The sequence below is a fragment of the Mauremys reevesii genome, linkage group 23 (assembly GCF_016161935.1).
Source record: "Mauremys reevesii isolate NIE-2019 linkage group 23, ASM1616193v1, whole genome shotgun sequence".
In the NCBI taxonomy this organism is placed as follows: domain Eukaryota; kingdom Metazoa; phylum Chordata; order Testudines; family Geoemydidae; genus Mauremys; species Mauremys reevesii.
The window spans coordinates 14827003-14843669 of record NC_052645.1 but is presented as its reverse complement, the minus strand read 5'-3'; the positions used below and the strand labels follow the sequence as shown (position 1 = coordinate 14843669).

At 44.0% G+C, this 16667-nt stretch overlaps 1 protein-coding gene across 2 annotated transcripts in view; it reads left to right on the top strand.

Annotated features, from left to right (window-relative positions):
- Positions 1 to 16667, top strand: part of MAN1C1 (mannosidase alpha class 1C member 1) — an 83848-nt gene that overhangs the window by 18272 nt on the left and 48909 nt on the right. For both annotated transcript variants that reach the window (XM_039511414.1, XM_039511415.1), the window contains exon 3: positions 6522 to 6618. In XM_039511414.1, the coding sequence (XP_039367348.1) occupies positions 6522 to 6618 (97 nt within the window). The remainder of the gene's footprint in view (positions 1 to 6521; positions 6619 to 16667) is intronic.

The window sequence follows — 16667 nt, the reverse complement described above, 5'->3', positions numbered from 1 at the left end:
GCCTGCTTTTTCCTCACCTGTAAAAGCTTTGAGATGATGATTTTTACTTTGTTGAATATTGAGAATTAATTCCTTTCGTGTTACTTACATTTGAACATGCAGAATGCTATTCAAATTCAGTTTAATAGTAGTAGTTCATTTTTATTTGTTATACTTCAACACCCCTGTGAAATAATGATTAGCTCTGTGTTTTAGATAGGTAAACTGAGGCACAGAGGAGCTAGAGTTAGTGGAAGAGTCGAGAATGGATTTTTCCACTGACATCAGTGGCAACAAGATTTCCCATCAGGAGTTCAAACTTCCATTCCCAGTTCTAATCCCGGGTACTCACCTCCTCAGTGCCAATAAAGATGAATGCAGTTTTTGTTAAAGTTAGTTAAATAAGAAAAGATCCAACTAATGACTAGAGAAATGACACACATTATGCTTGTCAGGAGCTCAAAGGCCTATTAAATGAAAATATCCATTCTCTTTGTGTTTTATTCAAGATTAGAAGCTAACATGACTGCTTTAAAACAGGTTAGCCAGGGTGTCTCTAAATTGCTCATGTTCCTGTTGGGATCTATTGGATTTACAGTAATCTTTAATTATAAAATGTAATTACTTTAGAATGGATTATCAGTGTTGCTGTCCATTTCTGCATGTTGCCTAGTAACTTCTTCGTGTGCTGTAGCAGTGTCTGTTCTGCTAGTTACAGGCTTTTATAATCACGAAATAAAGGCCTGTGGTTATTAGTGCCTGGTTAAATGAAACCTGGTAGCCAAGTGCCAAAACATTTAGCAATAAAAATATTATGTAGAATGACTTTTAAGCAGGGCTGGTGCAAGGATGTTTCACGACTCTAGGAAACTTCCTGTGCTCCCCCCCCCCCCCCCCCTCCCTGCTGCTGTGTCCCCCTCCCCCCCCCCCTCCCCTCCGCCCCTCCCACCCCCCCAGCCCCCAGCTCCCACTTGCCCCTGCCCCACCCCACCCCCACTCACCTGCCCTGCTCCTCTCTGAGCCGCCCGCCGCTGCTTCCCTTCTCCGCGCCTCCCACTTCTTGCGCCAATCAGCCTGGGCCAAGCCTGGGAGAAGGAGAAGAGCCGCAGCCTGCGCGCTCAGGAGAAGTGGGCAGGTGGGAGAGGGCGGGCCCGGGTGTGCTTCATCTCCCTTTCTGGGCTGCAGGCCCCCCTCCCCCGCCCCTCCCCCTACCCACTCCCATGCCCGTGGCCCCTGGGGGTGGCCAAGGGGTGGCGCTGCTGCGGAATGCCTGCCCGCCCCCCAAATGCATGCCCCCCCGATGCCCAGCCGCCCTAGCCTGCCTAAATGGCTGCACTGGCTGCACTTGCCCTGGTAGGAAGCTTTTTAATTTGAGTCCATCACTGAATTCATCTCTGGGGTTTGTGTGTATATATAACTGAGGGCCTGATACTAATCTTGCACTAGTTTACACTGGTACAGCTCACTTTGGTGAAATTACTCCTGCTTTACACCAGTGTAAACAAGTGAGATTAGGATAAGGTCTCACCCCTATCTTTTACGCTTACTGTGAGACACTGACAGCAAGTTACACCTTTTAGTACATAGTTTTGTCAGGAAAACTATTTGTTGCAGGGTGGGAAAAATATACCGCAATGTACTGCAGGTAAGAAATCTGCAATAGGAACGGGAGCTAATTTCAGTGACCTAAAAGGTTGGCGGCAGAAAAAGTCAGGTTTTGTCTGATGTGATCTACCAGGCTAGAGGCAGAAAAGGTCAGGTCCTATCTGATACTGCCACTGATCTTCACCAAAAAGACAAAGAGGGAAAAACCTACCAGTTTTGAGTAGCAAAACAGTGGGAAGCTTCTGTTAATAATAATTTAAAAAACAAGCACCAACAAAAAGAATTGCTGTTGGAAAATCCCAACTTGGAATTTTGTAGGTAGTGTGATCGTTTAAATGTTTTACAGGGCGCTGATGGGTAAGGATTTTTTTAACAGCAAAGGAGCCATGAAAGTGGTTATCTTGTAAAGATAATTGCTTTGTATAATGTTCATGGGAAGCTCTTGAAATGGACTGATTGGTTGGCATATTTAAATTTCATCTCTTAGGCATTTACTAATTATCCTAGCCTAGATGGATAAAACTAATCAAATAGCTGTTTGGAAATGCTCTGCATTTCAAAATCATACAGGGCTGACATGAGGAGGCAAATGCGAGTTTGATTTCTCGCTGATCCTCTCTGCTTTTACAAGCAGGTTTAACCCAGGGTTTTTAATTAGTTAAATACTGCATATATTACATCACATCTGAAGTATTGGGCATGCCCATTGCCATGGTAGAATATTTCTTTGGTAAAACATTTCTTTGGTGAAGTTTTTATCTTGGACCCTGTTTCTTCATCATATACCCTGAGGGTTCTGCTTCTGCATGTTAGCAAGCTGCCTAGCTCACACAACTGGCCGATTGCTTTTATTGTATAAAGTTCTGGTTATTGGCCGCCTTCTTTCCCTGCCACGATACCATTTGGAAGCCAGAGCCTGACTTTTCACGTATGTTGAGTGCCCTCAACTGCATTTGAAGTCGGCGAACCTACACTCTCAACAGTTCTGAAAATCAAGCTTCCTAATACTTAGGGAATCGCAAATGACACTTGTCCAGTGTGTTCTGTGGTATCCAGTCCTGGACTGGAGCCATAAAAGCACTGCTAGAGCAAGGAACCAATGAAAGCTTGACCTGGTAGGATTTTTAATAGAACTTCATTGTTAATTTGAGTGGGGCAGTGCTGGGGTGGGGGCTTGCAAGGGCTATAGCCACCCCAAAATTTGCCTTAGGCCTCCTAGCCCCCCCCCCCCGTAGCCACCTCATAGCAGAAGTAAGCCTGGGCAGTGGGTTGGGGTGCCCAAGAACAGCCCCCAGCCCATGTCCCCACCCACTGGGGCGGTGGAGGGTCTGGGGCTCCCCACAGCAGCCTGGACTGACTCACTCCAGCCCGGGTTCCTGGGCCCCACCTCCAGCGGTTGCATGCTGCTCCCCAAGGGCTCTGCCAGCGCCAGAGCTGGGGCCTCCCACCTGGGCAGCTCTTACCAGCTGCGAGCAGTCAGCCCCACACTGCCTGGCTCCAGCTTCCGGCCTCTGACGTGGCAACGGGGCGTGGCCACGGAGGGGATGGAACCATGGAGGTGTGGGGCCTTGTGTCAAGGGGGGGCACAGCCCCCCCAATTTTCTGTCTGGTCAATCTTGCCCACCCCCCACCGGTTGGCACTACCCCTGAATTTGATTCACTAAATAAACAGGCACAAAGTGCTGTGTTGGTTAAACTTTTCCAATCACTGCTTCTTGACCAGTGATCAGAGGGAGGAAATCCTGATCCTGGAGTCTGAGATAGAGCCACATTGTGGATCTTATCACAGAAATATACCAGAGTTTAAAAACTGCAAGTGAAATTTTTCTCACACAAAGGAGATGACGGAAGTCCTTCAATATATCTAGGCAGCATGCCGAATCTAGTCCATCCTCTGTCTGATTATCAGCCCAGAACATAACAGCAAAAGAAAGTTTCAGGCATTGCAGCCAGCAGGAAATCATTTTATACTGAGGCTCTTCAGAACTGCATGACAAATTTAACTTCATTTGCCTGGTCAACCATTTTGAAGGAGAAAAGAACCAATCTAGCCTAATGAGTGAGAGAGCTGGCTCCATAAACAGCATTTTGGTGTGGCATGTTAAAGTGAGCAAACCTTGGAGATTATTCCTGAAGTCCTCTGGCTTTACTTGTATGAAATGTCTGGTGGTGGAAGGGAGGGGGGGTGTCTCCTATAAAATTCTGCCACCAAATTGAAGGAGAGGTAATTGGGGCAATTTCCTTTTCTCTGCTGGCAGAATTCACCCTCTCTGGCTACTGTTAATCAATGTGCACCAGGGAGGACAGATCCTGGGGCTCCAACATACTTTGAAAAACAAAATTTCGCCTCTTGGAATGGATCAGAGAGACCTAGTAGCAGGTATTTAAAAATCCAGGGAAGGATACCCACTCTGCCCCCTCTCTGATTTTCATCCCAATCTTAGTTATGCACGTTGCAGAATATTCGTTATAACCATCAGTTGGCTCAGTTGTAGTTGGCTCAGTTTTCAGCAACAAAGCAGAAACGTTCCAGTGAAGTGGAACTTGCGTGTGTTTGCCAAGTGGGTGTTCCCTTCCTCTTTGGTTATGATTTAAAAGGGGAAACAAAAGGTCCTCAATCTCTCACCTCCCTTGTCTGCAAGCTCCTGCCCCTCTGATGTATGGGTTTTATCACTAGCAACAGGAAAAAAAATGTTATGGGAACCTGGCCCCTGGTAAAGGTTCTGGAAAAACATCCCTCTCTCCAGTGGAGTACAGGATCATACCCTTATTAGAAGAGGATAAAGGTGCTTTGCTTAGTATCATCTGGGAAATTATAGAATATCAAGGTTGGAAGGGAGGACCTCAGGAAGTCATCTAGTCCAAACCCCTGCTCAAAGCAGGACCAGTCCCCAGACAGATTTTTGCCCCAAATCCCTAAATGTCCCTCTCAAGGATTGAACGCACAATCCTGGGTTTAGCAGGCCAATGTTCAAACCACTGAGCTATCCCTCCCTCCCGGCTTTCCCCAAAAGCGTTACTACAAAAATAGTAAAATAATGAAACCCCCCAATTAAAATAATACTGTCACTGGAAAACAGCATCGACCTAGAAAAAATGAAAACCCTGAGTCATATGATTGATGCATACTCAAGTGCCTTTTACAGGAGGTTGTTGCTTCGTTGGTCGTTAAGTCTTAGCTTCCCAGAATCAATGAGCTCTAGTGACTAATTCATCCCACACAGAATTTATAAAGCCAAAATGGCTTCACTTATTCATCCAAAATTCCTCCTTCTGGCGGTGCTGGAGCCTGAATGTTATCAGTCAGCTCTGCGAATGTTTATCCTCATTCGTATGACCAGCCTTTTGAAACTTTACTTTGGAAGCTGGATGTTTAAAAAAGAAAAAAAAAACATTGGTGATGTGGCTTTTTGTGTGTGTGTGCTAATGAAGGCAGATGCTCGCTATGCTGGGTTTGAGAAATGTACAGCTGGAGAGGGATGGACAACAAGGGAATCAAAACAGCTGGAAGAATATTAGACTAATGGAGCCTGTATATTTGGGCAATAAATAGTCCAAGGATCCCTAATCTGGACAGATAGACATTGGCCACTGTTACATAGGCGGGACTGTTTTAATTGCTCCTTCTCCACAATTCACCTACAGTCTTTAAATCCCTCACTCTAACAAGAACAATCGTATCTGAGTTGGGCAGAGATAGAGATTACTGTTGAGCTTCCAAAGCCACCTTCAGATCCACCATATGACTTCACTCCAGGGCTGGAGTTAAAGAAAAGCATAGGTTTTAGACCAATCTGGCTGGAACGGTGTGGGTTTATAAAGGGAGGCATTGTTTAAGTGCCTGCTTAGAACCTGACAAAAGTCCTGCTTCTTCCCTGTCTGAAGGGAGGATACTTGTCAGTTTATTTTCCCTGCCAGCTAGAGCAAAAAGGGCAAGTGGAAGGAAGAAACTATGTTTGCATGTATGTATTGGAATCATACCAAACCCAGTGCGCTAGAATCCTCCCAGGAAGGCAAATTCAATGGCCTCTAGGAGGTTCTTCCCAACACAGGCAGCTCTGTGTCAGAGAATTGTTTGACTTGGACGGGATCTCTCAGACATCCGTCGTCCTGGGCTCCCACAAAACCATCTTGAGAAGATGCTATTGAGTCTTGTTTGGAAGATTTCAAAATGACATGGATTCCATCCTCTTCCTCAAAAGCATGGAGATCTGCTATTAGTAAAAATGAAGGTTCAGCTTGAACATTAGGGAAAGTTTGAAACTTTAAACTTTACCGTTTATTTTAAGATAAGATCAGCTTCTTCTCTTGCTCACTTCAGTATTCTTACGTGCATGATACACCCCAATCCTGCTTCCTTTTCAGTGTTGTATATATTTATATATCTGCGTTTGGCGAATGGTCAGGTGGGATTTTAACACTATTGTACCTGATGAATGGTTCGCTATCAATATCATAAGGAGATGTTAAAACTCAAAATGTGTAATATCTTTTGGAGAATTAATTTTGGACCCAGCAAGCTTAGCATTTATATTTTATCCATTTGTAATTAGCATTATGAAATCTTAGGAAGTTCTTGGCTGAAACGGGATAATTCAAATAATTTGATGTTCAGACCAAACTTTGACAACAAAGTGTTGGCTATTAAGTTAGAATCTGGCACCTACTATGTTATCACAATCCCAAATTATGCCCCATAACTGATGGGTCCATCCTGTCAAACTTGAAATACTGAAGGATAATAAAAGTATGGTACTGAATGTGAATTTCAAGCAGGAGTCTTATGTATTTAGAGCAGTGTATAGAGACTTTCATAATTAGTGGGTCACCGCGAGATGCAGGACTCCGCACTGATCGGGATCAAGCCCTGCATTAAATCTGAAATTTAGTTCTCTTGAATAGTCTTACTAATTACCCCTCCCCCCATTTCTTTGTAGATGATGAAGTTTGCTTGGGATAACTACAAACGATATGCATTCGGGAAAAATGAACTTCGACCGCTCACTAAGAATGGACACATTGGTAACATGTTTGGTAAGTTCCCGCCACCGTGTAAGTGCAAAGCAGTAATAATGCGGCAAACTCCCATTTCTTCTCCTTTCCCCTTGTTGCAGGGAAGAAGCCTGCGTAACCTCAACCTCCTTCCCCTTTCCGTTTTAACAAAATGGGTAGCTGGGATTTTCAAAGGAGCCTCTGGGAGGTAGGTGCCCAACTCTCATCGGTATTCTACTGAAGCTGGGCCAGAGGCAGATTATGGTTTTGTGGGGCCCTGGGCCAGGGTAAGTGGGGGCCCCTCCCCACCCCTTCTGCCTGTGGGTCCCCACTGCCCCCCCTTCTCCCCCCCCCGGTGCTCTTACTGGGGAGCAGGGTTGGGGCGCGGGAGTTTCCCCCGCCCACCCAGTGCTCCTGCCAGGGGGAGCAAGGTTGGCCCCGTTCTACCAGCCTGGCGCTCGTGCCGGGGAACAGGGTCATGGCATGGGGGCTTCCCCTGCCCGCCCAGTGCTCCTGCCGGGGCAGTGGGGTCAGGGTGCAGGGACTTGCCCCACTCCACCTGCCTGGCACTCCTGGTGGGGAGCAAGGTTGGGTTGTGGGGGGCTTCCCCTGCTCCCCAGTAGGAGCACTGGGCAGAGTGGGGCAAGCCCACGCACCCCGACCCCACTTCCCTCCAGGAGTGCCAAGCAGGGCATGGGGTGCCCATTTTTCCAGGGCCCCCCAATTGGCCAGGGTCCCTGGGCATGGGCCCCATTGTCCCAGTGGCTAATCCACCACTGAGCTGGGCATCTAACTCCCTTCAGCTCCTTGGAAAATCCCAGCCTTGATCACTTTTACTACATTCAGCACAAAGTGTGTCTTGGAGAGATGCAGCGCGATTACAAAACCTACCATTTCTGCACTAAAACATGAAGTTAATTTCAGCCTGAAAACGTTACTGTTTGTCTCAACTTGTAAATGTCAGGATCTGACCAACTTCTGTTTTCTCTCTTACTGCTCCACTGTTGAGTGGGGACGTAGACTTCGTGAAATATTGAAGAAGGGAATCAATATTAAAGACTCTTTACACTGTGTGTTTACTGGCTTGTATAATTTTTCTCTTTAGCAGATTAGATTTTTGAGGGGGGGGGAGTGGTAACTTGCATAATTTCAGTGCTAAGATATAGTGATAGAGCTGTGGGGGGATCTCAGTACTGCAGAAGCAGATGGTAGGAGTGGAAAGGATGGTCTTGTAGCTTCATTGCAGGACTGGAAGTCAGGAGATCTATTTGCAGTGCTGCCACAAAGTCCTTATGTCATCTTAGGCAAGGCACTTTGCTTTAGAGATAATACTTCTGTCAGGAGAGTACGGGAAGGGTTACTTCATTAATATTAGTGAAGTTCTTTAAATTTCTTGGGTGAAAGCCAGGGATGAACTGACAGAGCAGCTTGGAGATGCTTGCATTGTGCTTCATTCGTCCAGTCATTGCTATCCCAATCTCATTTTTCAGAAGCACCGATTTCACCCACCGCTCCCCCTTCCTCCCATTTCTCCAGCAATACCAAGAACATCCTGCCACAGCTTGGTTTTTAGTTTAGAATTTGCATTAGCTGCATCACTTAGTTTGGCATTTTATAACTTTTCCATTCTGATGAACTTGTCGGAATTCCTTAAGGAATGCAGCTGTAAACAGACAAAGGATATTGAAAGGTTTTAAATGTTTTTATCATGCTAAAACAATTGGTGGTGCTTATGCCTGCTTGTAACGGGTCTGTGAGGTCTCTCAAGGAAAACACTCTCTGGAGCAGAAGGGTTTGCAGACAATCACTGAAGAGATGCTGCCTTTCATACTGTTAATACGCTTTTTTTTTCTCCTCCTTTCTAACTGCTGCTTAGTAAAGAAATAAGCACTAAACAGTCCCTTGCCAGAGTGTGGCATCTCGGTCGTATTAAAATGCATTTAGAAATTAGGGGAAGACTGATTTTTCTCATACAATGCTTTTTTATTCCAAACCACAGATGTACCGTAGGCAATCCTGGTATTCTCCTGACCTGAGGTGTCAACATTCAGCTGAGATTTTTGCTGCAGCTGCTTGCTTCTGTGTGGGAGGAAGGACACCTTTTGGGGGCTATTTTAGAATATGTTTGTGTGACTGAAAAATATTCAAGTTCTTTAAGGGTGATAGATTTTCCCCTGTTCTGTACGTGATGCTCACTTACAGCTGAACCGTCAGAGAGCAGCAGCTTCACCCTGAGAAAAGCGGGGGAACTGTTTTTCATCAAATATGTTCTTGCAAGTCAAAATAGAAATACAAACTGAACAGTCACCTTCTGATGATTCTGTTTCTGTTATGGTAGAACAGCGATGTGTTTACATCTGCCTGACCAGCCACACAGCCAGTAATGAGCAGAGCAGAACTCTTCCTCTGCCGTCTCCAAACCTGTTACTTTCTTTCCTTCCCCTACAAACCAGCTTTGTTTAGGAGGGGGACGGTCAGGACTGTGAAAGGTTCTCTGCCCATTCCATATGATCCTTCTTCATGCATGGGGATCAGGGAGAGAGAGACTCCTTCCTGACCTCTAGAATTACACCAGTGGCCAGGTTTGGTGGTGGGGTTATCTTCTCTGAAGCATGCGTGGCATAGACATGGAGACAGGGTCCCAATCTTATTTAACCAATGGTCTGATCAGACATGGCAAATTATTCTTACACTTTTACATGGGTAGATAATGCACCAGATCCTTCTCTTATAATCAGCTTGTACCAGGGCTTTCCAATTTTCTGTGTACAGCTCATTTGTACAAATAATACCCCCATTGCAATAACTTATGATCGAGACCACTAGCCAGGGGCTATTGGTAAAGACTCTTTTTTGCTCTCCCAACCTTCCATGCGCACCTGGGGTGGGGAGGGGGTGAACTCATTTTAGAACATACTGACATACACTTGGTGGTATCACTGCCAGCGAATGCCATCAGAATTGCCGAATCACACAGCTGAGAGCGTGGAGAATGTTCTGTGGTGAAGGAATAAATCCCATGTCATGTTAAATTTCCTGCACTCTAATTTTTTTCTACAACTTCAGGTTTTTCATTATTCTCTGTAGTTTTTTCTCCATTCTTAAAGACCCTGAACTGCAGGTTACTAGCACCTCTCAGGATCAGACCCAAAGCATATTTGTTTAGAAAAAATGTCTGTGTAAGTATGGCTGGGCAAGAGGACGTAGCTAAGGCTACAAATCGATAGGGACAGGGATGTATTCTGTTCCCAACTGTGGCTTAGACCTGTGTGATCTAGTTACTTAACCCCTCTTTGTCTCAATTTCCCGGTGTTCCTCTCTTTGGTGTTACGAGTCCGAACTAATCACTATCTGTAAAGCATGTTGAGATCCTTGGAGTAAAAGTGCTGGAGAAGGGCAAAGTTACTATCTAGCGAGGCATTTCTGATGCACCTGTCACTGTAATAACTAGCATTAAATAACAGAATTATTATTCTGTCTGCTCCTGTGTCTGTCATACCTGCTTATTTTTTTGGACAAAATGTTCTTAAATCCTGTTAGTCTTGCAGAGTTTATATAACTGTGGAAAACAAGCTGGATTCCGTTTCTGCTCGTGCATCAACTTGAATTGTCAGTTAAGTTTTAATTGCAGAATCTTTATTACAGTGATAAGTTAGGAAGTTTGATTTTTAGATATTTCATGGTGTATACACTAGAAAAATGCCCTGAAATCACAGAAAGGAAATAAATGTGGAATCTCACAATCCTGTTAAACAGCCACTTTTCAGAATCTAACAGCATTTTAATATGCTAGTTTTGGTGCAAAAATAGCCATCTCTAACTCCATCTTTTTTCTCTAACTGGATATTGCATTTAGCACCTAAAATTGTCTTGTTAAGGCTTCTGCTGCTTTCAGCATCTCCTGAATTTGTGCATCTTTGTGAATCTGTGCAAGTTTCTCTGATGTGAATGTATGTGACAACTGTCGCATTGAGGACACGGTCAGGTCAGCAGTACTAGAAGGCAAGGATCTGACAGCAGCTAGGTCTAAATGATGTAAAACTTTCAGAGTTCATCCTTGAGGATTGCAGACAGCCCTGGGATTGCTCCATGTCCAACTGTTTGGCGACAGACTACAACAGCAAACCAGATACTGTATCAACAATTCTTGGAAAATGAGCGGCTGCATAGGCTCAGCTCATTTGTTTGGCTTGGAGGTTTGAGAGCTTCCTGAACTGTATTGACGGTTTGTTTTGCAGATGGGATGTTATCAGTCTCAGCTGCTCGGAAATGGTGCTGTTTCAAATCCCTGGGTTGAGCGGGGTTGTAATGACATGGGGGAGGGGAGAGGGTGATTGAAAAAAAATAGATTTTATTTAATTTAGTGCTTTAGAATGGTGCCCAAAAGAAGGTTCTGGAGACTGAAGTCCTCTAGATTTTGACATAATTACAGCATGGTCAGTGCCAGGGCAAGCTTTCTAACCCTGCCTTCTAGCATGCCTCAGCCCTAACCTGGATAGATTGATCACCTGGAGAGGTGACGGGGCTGCCTTTTGATCCTTGGTTCCTCTGAGACTGCCGGCTAAAGGATCAATGAATGCCAGTTTTATTGTGGGGGCCTGGGTGTTATATGGACCCTTCTCCACTGGCCTAAGACCACCAAACTCGTTCCACATGGACTCCTGAACAGTCGTGGAACGTAGCAACTTTTGGTCACCACCAACTTGAACTGCTGAATTCACACAGGTTACTTAGATATAAAAGGCTCCGTATTCCACTGTCACTTGATCCATCTTTTCTCCCCCTGACTGAACCACACATTTTTCTAATAGTTGCATATCTTGTTGTTTTGCAGTGTTGTTATAGCCTTGTTGGTCCCAGGATATTAGAGAGACAAGGTGGGGGAGTTAATATCTTTTATTGGACCAACTTCTGTTGGTGAAAGAGACAAGCTTTGGAGCTCACCCGGAGCATGTTTTGTTGTCAGTGACTTTTGCAGGAGACAGGAAGGGAGCAATCAGCCAATCAGATGCAATAGGCATTCAGGTATATGTATTTAATGCAGGAAAGGTAATTGGATGAAAATATTAACTAGAGACATTCGAGCGACAAGAAGAGAAATGCAAGCTCTCTCTGTGGAGTTGTTTTTGGCTCGAGTAGGTGCCTCTTTCCCTGTGATCACAAAAGTGCAAAACCCTGGAGTGTCATTTTATGTGATTAAAAAAATAATAGTTCTCTGAGTTTGCATCCAGAATTATTCCCTCTGACTATCACATTATGCAGTTTGCTTCGTGTGCTTTTTAAGGAGAGAAATATTCCACCACCACCCCCCTGCAGTGCTAATGAAGATGTTTCCGCTCTTCTGGAACACTGTTAGCCTCTTTTTTTTTAAGTAGCACATTACTCAGTTGAATGTTGTTTTTTAAGGAAGGACATTTTGTATTTACACTATTTTTGCTGCCACTGAAATCCGTAGCAACAAACCTATTTCCTGTCAGTATGAAGCAGTGATTCAGGATATCCATCCAAACAACAGAGTCGGTGGGTATTTGTTAATGATTCATATTGGAACTGACATTTATCCCTGTGTCTCTCCCCTCGCCCCCCAACCTGCCAGAGATTGCTCCTTCCAGATAAACAAGGCACATCTTTAACCTTCCAGCAGCCGCATACGGGCATCTCTCTTCTCCAGATTGTGGTGAGGGTGGTGGTTCCCTCAAACACACAAATGCCTTTTAAAAGCCCTGAATGTGCTCATTAGCTGATCAGCGTCCCACTGCCTCACAACGGGCTACAATCCTTGCTTTTGTGGCGCGTCCTGATGGTCCAGGGAGTAAAAGATCAGGCCTTCTTTGCTGTTCTGCGGTACATTGTAACTAAAATACCCACACACACACCTTTAAAACCAGTTCATATTCTGACATTGTGATCAGACCTTGTCCTTCTTTGGTAGTCAAAGGCCTTGAGACTCTCAATGCTCTGAAGGCTTCCCAGCACGATATGTGCCATGGCTCATTATACTGCTTAATTATCAAAGCGGTAAAGATCCATGTGAGGACAGTGCATAAATCAACTTGAATTGTTAATTTGTTTGTTATGGGACTTTTTATGCATATAAAGGCCATAAAATACTTCAATGCAAAAATATGCTGCGATAAACACAAACCAGTATCCAAAGCCACCCTGGCAAGCTTACCAATTGTCCCAGTATGGTGCTAACGTCACGTACAATCTTAGGGCCTGATCTGAAGCCTGGTAAGTCAAAGCTCCAGTTGACTCCAGTGGGCTTTGCATCAGACCCAGTGCAATTCTGTATTACAGGCAGTTGTGCAAACATTGGATCTGAATCGTGTGTCCTTCCCTCCCCTGAATTTAGCTTTGAATTTCAGGTTCAGACAAACCCCCAAAACCCAGATTCCTAAGATTTTGGCCCACAATGGAAAGTTCAGATGCAAATTCCAAAGTTCGTGCATGCTTGGCTCTAGAGCCAGGGTCGGCAGCCTTTCAGAAGTGCTGTGTCGAGTCTTCATTTATTCACTCGAATTTAAGGTTTCGCGTGCCATAATACGTTTTAAGGTTTTTAGAAGGTCTCTTTCTATAAGTCTATAATATACAACGAAACTATTGTTGTATGTAAAGTAAATAAGGCTTTAAAAATGTTTAAGAAGCTTAATTTAAAATTAAATTAAAATGCAGAGCCCCCCAGACCGGTGGCCAGGACCCCGGCAGTGTGAGTGCCACTGAAAATCAGCTCATATGCCACCTTTGGCACGCGTGCCATATGTTGCCTAACCCTGCTCTGGAGTGTTAGTTCAGCCCTTTAGATACAGTGGACAGCTAAGAAGTGTTGACTGCAGGATTTTGATAGTAGGAAACCAGGCAACAAAAACATCAGCATAAAACCATTAATCATCCCATGTTTCCTCAAGAGCTTTATGAACTATCCAATGACCCTGGGCTGAGTTTTCAATTTAATGAAGCCAAAACCCAGGAAAGTATCTTCAAATTCGCTGAAAACATTCTGCACAGAAAAAAAACCCTCAGAAAAACAGCTAGTAAGAACATAAGACAGGCCATACTGGGTCAGACCAATGGTCCATCCAGCCTAGTCTCCTGTCTTCCAACAGTGGCCGATGCCAGATGCTTCAGATGGAATGAACAGAACAGGGCAATTTATCTAGTGATCATCCCCTATCATCCAGTCCTAGCTTCTGGCAGTTGGAGGTTTAGGGAGCATGGGGTTACAACCTTAACCATCTTGGCTAATAGCCATTAACGGACCTGTCTTCCATGAACTTACCTAATATTTTTTATTCCAGTTATACTTTTGACTTTCACAACATCCCCCTGGCAACAAGTTCCACAGGCTGATTGTACACTGTGTGAAGAAATACTTCCTTTTGTTTGTTTTGAACCTGCTGCCTATTAATTTCACTGGGTGACCCCCTAATTCTTGTGTTATGTGGAGAGGTAGATAACATTTCCTTATTCACTTTCTCCACACCATTCATGGTTTTATAGACCTCGATCATATCCCCCTCCCTTAATTGTCTCTTTTTTTTAAGCTGAACAATCCCAGTCTTTTTAATCTCTCCTCATATGGAAACTGTTCCATCACCCTAATCATTTTTGTTCCCTTCTCTGCACCTTTTCCAATTCTAATACATCTTTTTGAGGTGGGGCGACTAGAACTTCACATAGTCTTCAAGGTGTGAGCGTACTATGGTTGTATATAGTGACATCAAATTGTCTGTCTTAATATAAACTTGCAGATAAAAGCCTCTCAAGGAAGAAATTCCTGTTCAAAGATTGCGACTAGAGAGTAGTATCCAGTCTCTTTTCTAGATGGCTGGGACATACTAAACAGAAGAACGTATACTAGTATGCAAGAAAGGAGCAGTGTTATAGCAGCCCTGCACTCTTGTAGACAAGGATATTAACCAATGCTGGGCTGTAATTATCTGTTTTTCTTTGTCTCAGCCCTAAAAGGCTTATTTAAAATGCAGTGAACCTGTTTTTAAAAAATATTTAAAGAAAAACTATCCTTTTATGTCTGTTTTGGGCCTCGTTCTGGACTCTAATTATGTAGAAATAATTGTCCAGTCTTCACCGATCTCAAGCCTGTGATTACAAGGTGTCCATCCGATAATGGGGATGGTTGGACTACGGACTGATTCTTTTCAGTATTATGGAGATGATGGTAGCGATTCTGGCAGCATTGAGATTTGCAACATCAGCGCCAGTCATATATACAGCACACCAAAGGCTGACTTAATTTTAATGCAGGATTTACAGAACTGAATGGCAAATGTAGAACAGTCACTGACAGCATAGATCACCCATCCATAGATTACCAGATCTCTTTTTTAAATGTTTAGGCAAACTTACCTTCCAGTCACTATGTGCAATCAGATGCCATACATCCCTAACTTACACAGACACAAACACACACAGTGTAGCTTAGGCAAGTCATAACAACCCTATATTAATCATAAAACACCACAGGCCTATAATTAGTGAACGTCAGAGTTTAGGCTGTACGATAATTGCTCAGCTTGGGGGCTGTGGGTAGTTGGTAGGGAGACAGTTGAGGTTGAAAAGAAGAACTGACGGGTGGATCAGGGTGTCTGGATCGGGTGGAGTGGATCGGGGTGTCTGCTTTTTACACATTGCATTGGTGGGCTAGGCACTTTGGCTGCCCTAATTCAGTGAATTAATATATTTTGTGTGGGGAAAAAGGAGTGTATGTTGTGTTATTCCACACCTGTAATTTGGGCCAGCCCTGGACCATGCACAGCTGGCTGTGCCAGGAATATGAGTGATCCCAGTGGGGGAAGGTACATAGACAGCTGATGATTCCAATGCAGTAAAACCAGTGGCATCTGTCCTGACCCATAAACCTTTCCCTGAAACTCTCCTGTGTGGTTTAGTCCTGGGAGGAGCTATGAAGTGTGAGCTCTTTGAATATTAGAGGAGCCATAACAAGTGTACTAACTGTTATACTCTGCTTATGCCTGCTGCCTTTCTCACTTGTGCGCACAAGAACCAGAACGTGGCCTCTGTGTGTGTGCATTTCCTCAGCAGGGACTGTATTTTTCATTATCTCTTGTACATTTCACTCTATAAACCCTAATCTGCAGTTGAATGTGCATGGATGGGCCTTTGCAGACTCTCAATGAAGTCACCAGGACTCACGTAGATCATTATTTATTATTTCTATTACTATAGTGGCTGGGAGCCCCTGTCACAGAGTAGGACCATATGGTGCTAGGCTCTGTACAAACACACAACAAAAAAAGACAGCCCCAAGGAGCTTACATGGAAGGAATGGTCCGTCCTGTGCAGATCTGACTGCATGAATGGAGCTGTAGCTTATGTGACGTCTGAGTTCCTGAAGATGAATTATGTCCCGAATGGTATTTTTAGAAATATGGGCATTGTGTGGTGCTCTCTTCTGCCTCCTCCCCTCCCAGAAAAGATGAAGAACACCAGAAACTCGGCAGAGAATTAGAACAAATTTAGGACATTATTATTTATGTGTGTGTGTGTGTGTGTGTGTATATATATATAATCTCGGAAATATCTTGTGGTCTCTGGCATTACAGCTTTTATTTATTCATTTTTAATTCTGCATTTGACTTCCCCTTGTCTACTGATAAAGAAGAGGTTGATATAAATTATGTAGCAGGAAGCCCATCTCTCCTCTTTATATTTAATTCACTGCTATCCGTCTTTTTTTCAAAAATGAACTTCTAAGAGACTAGGTAGGGTCAGAACTGATCTTGCTATGTTAGCTTTTAATTTTAGGGCTTAGCTCCTTTATCGTGTTTTTGGTGGTGCTACCTAAGTGCCTTAAACTTTAATTATTTTTCTCATAGAATATTCATCTAGATTAGTGCGAGACTTCGCCTGTTTTTCATTCACCCCCCAGGTGATCCCATGTAGAACTGCTTCTTTTACAGCATTGTGTTCTGTGTAATTTCTCTAGGTATCCTCCTTCATTCCCTGTATTCTCTCATCTTTCTGAAACGTGCCTTCTTTTGGCATGAAAGAGCTGAAAATCACTTGTCCTGTTTAATACCTATTTAGCATCATCCCATAGGACATCAACT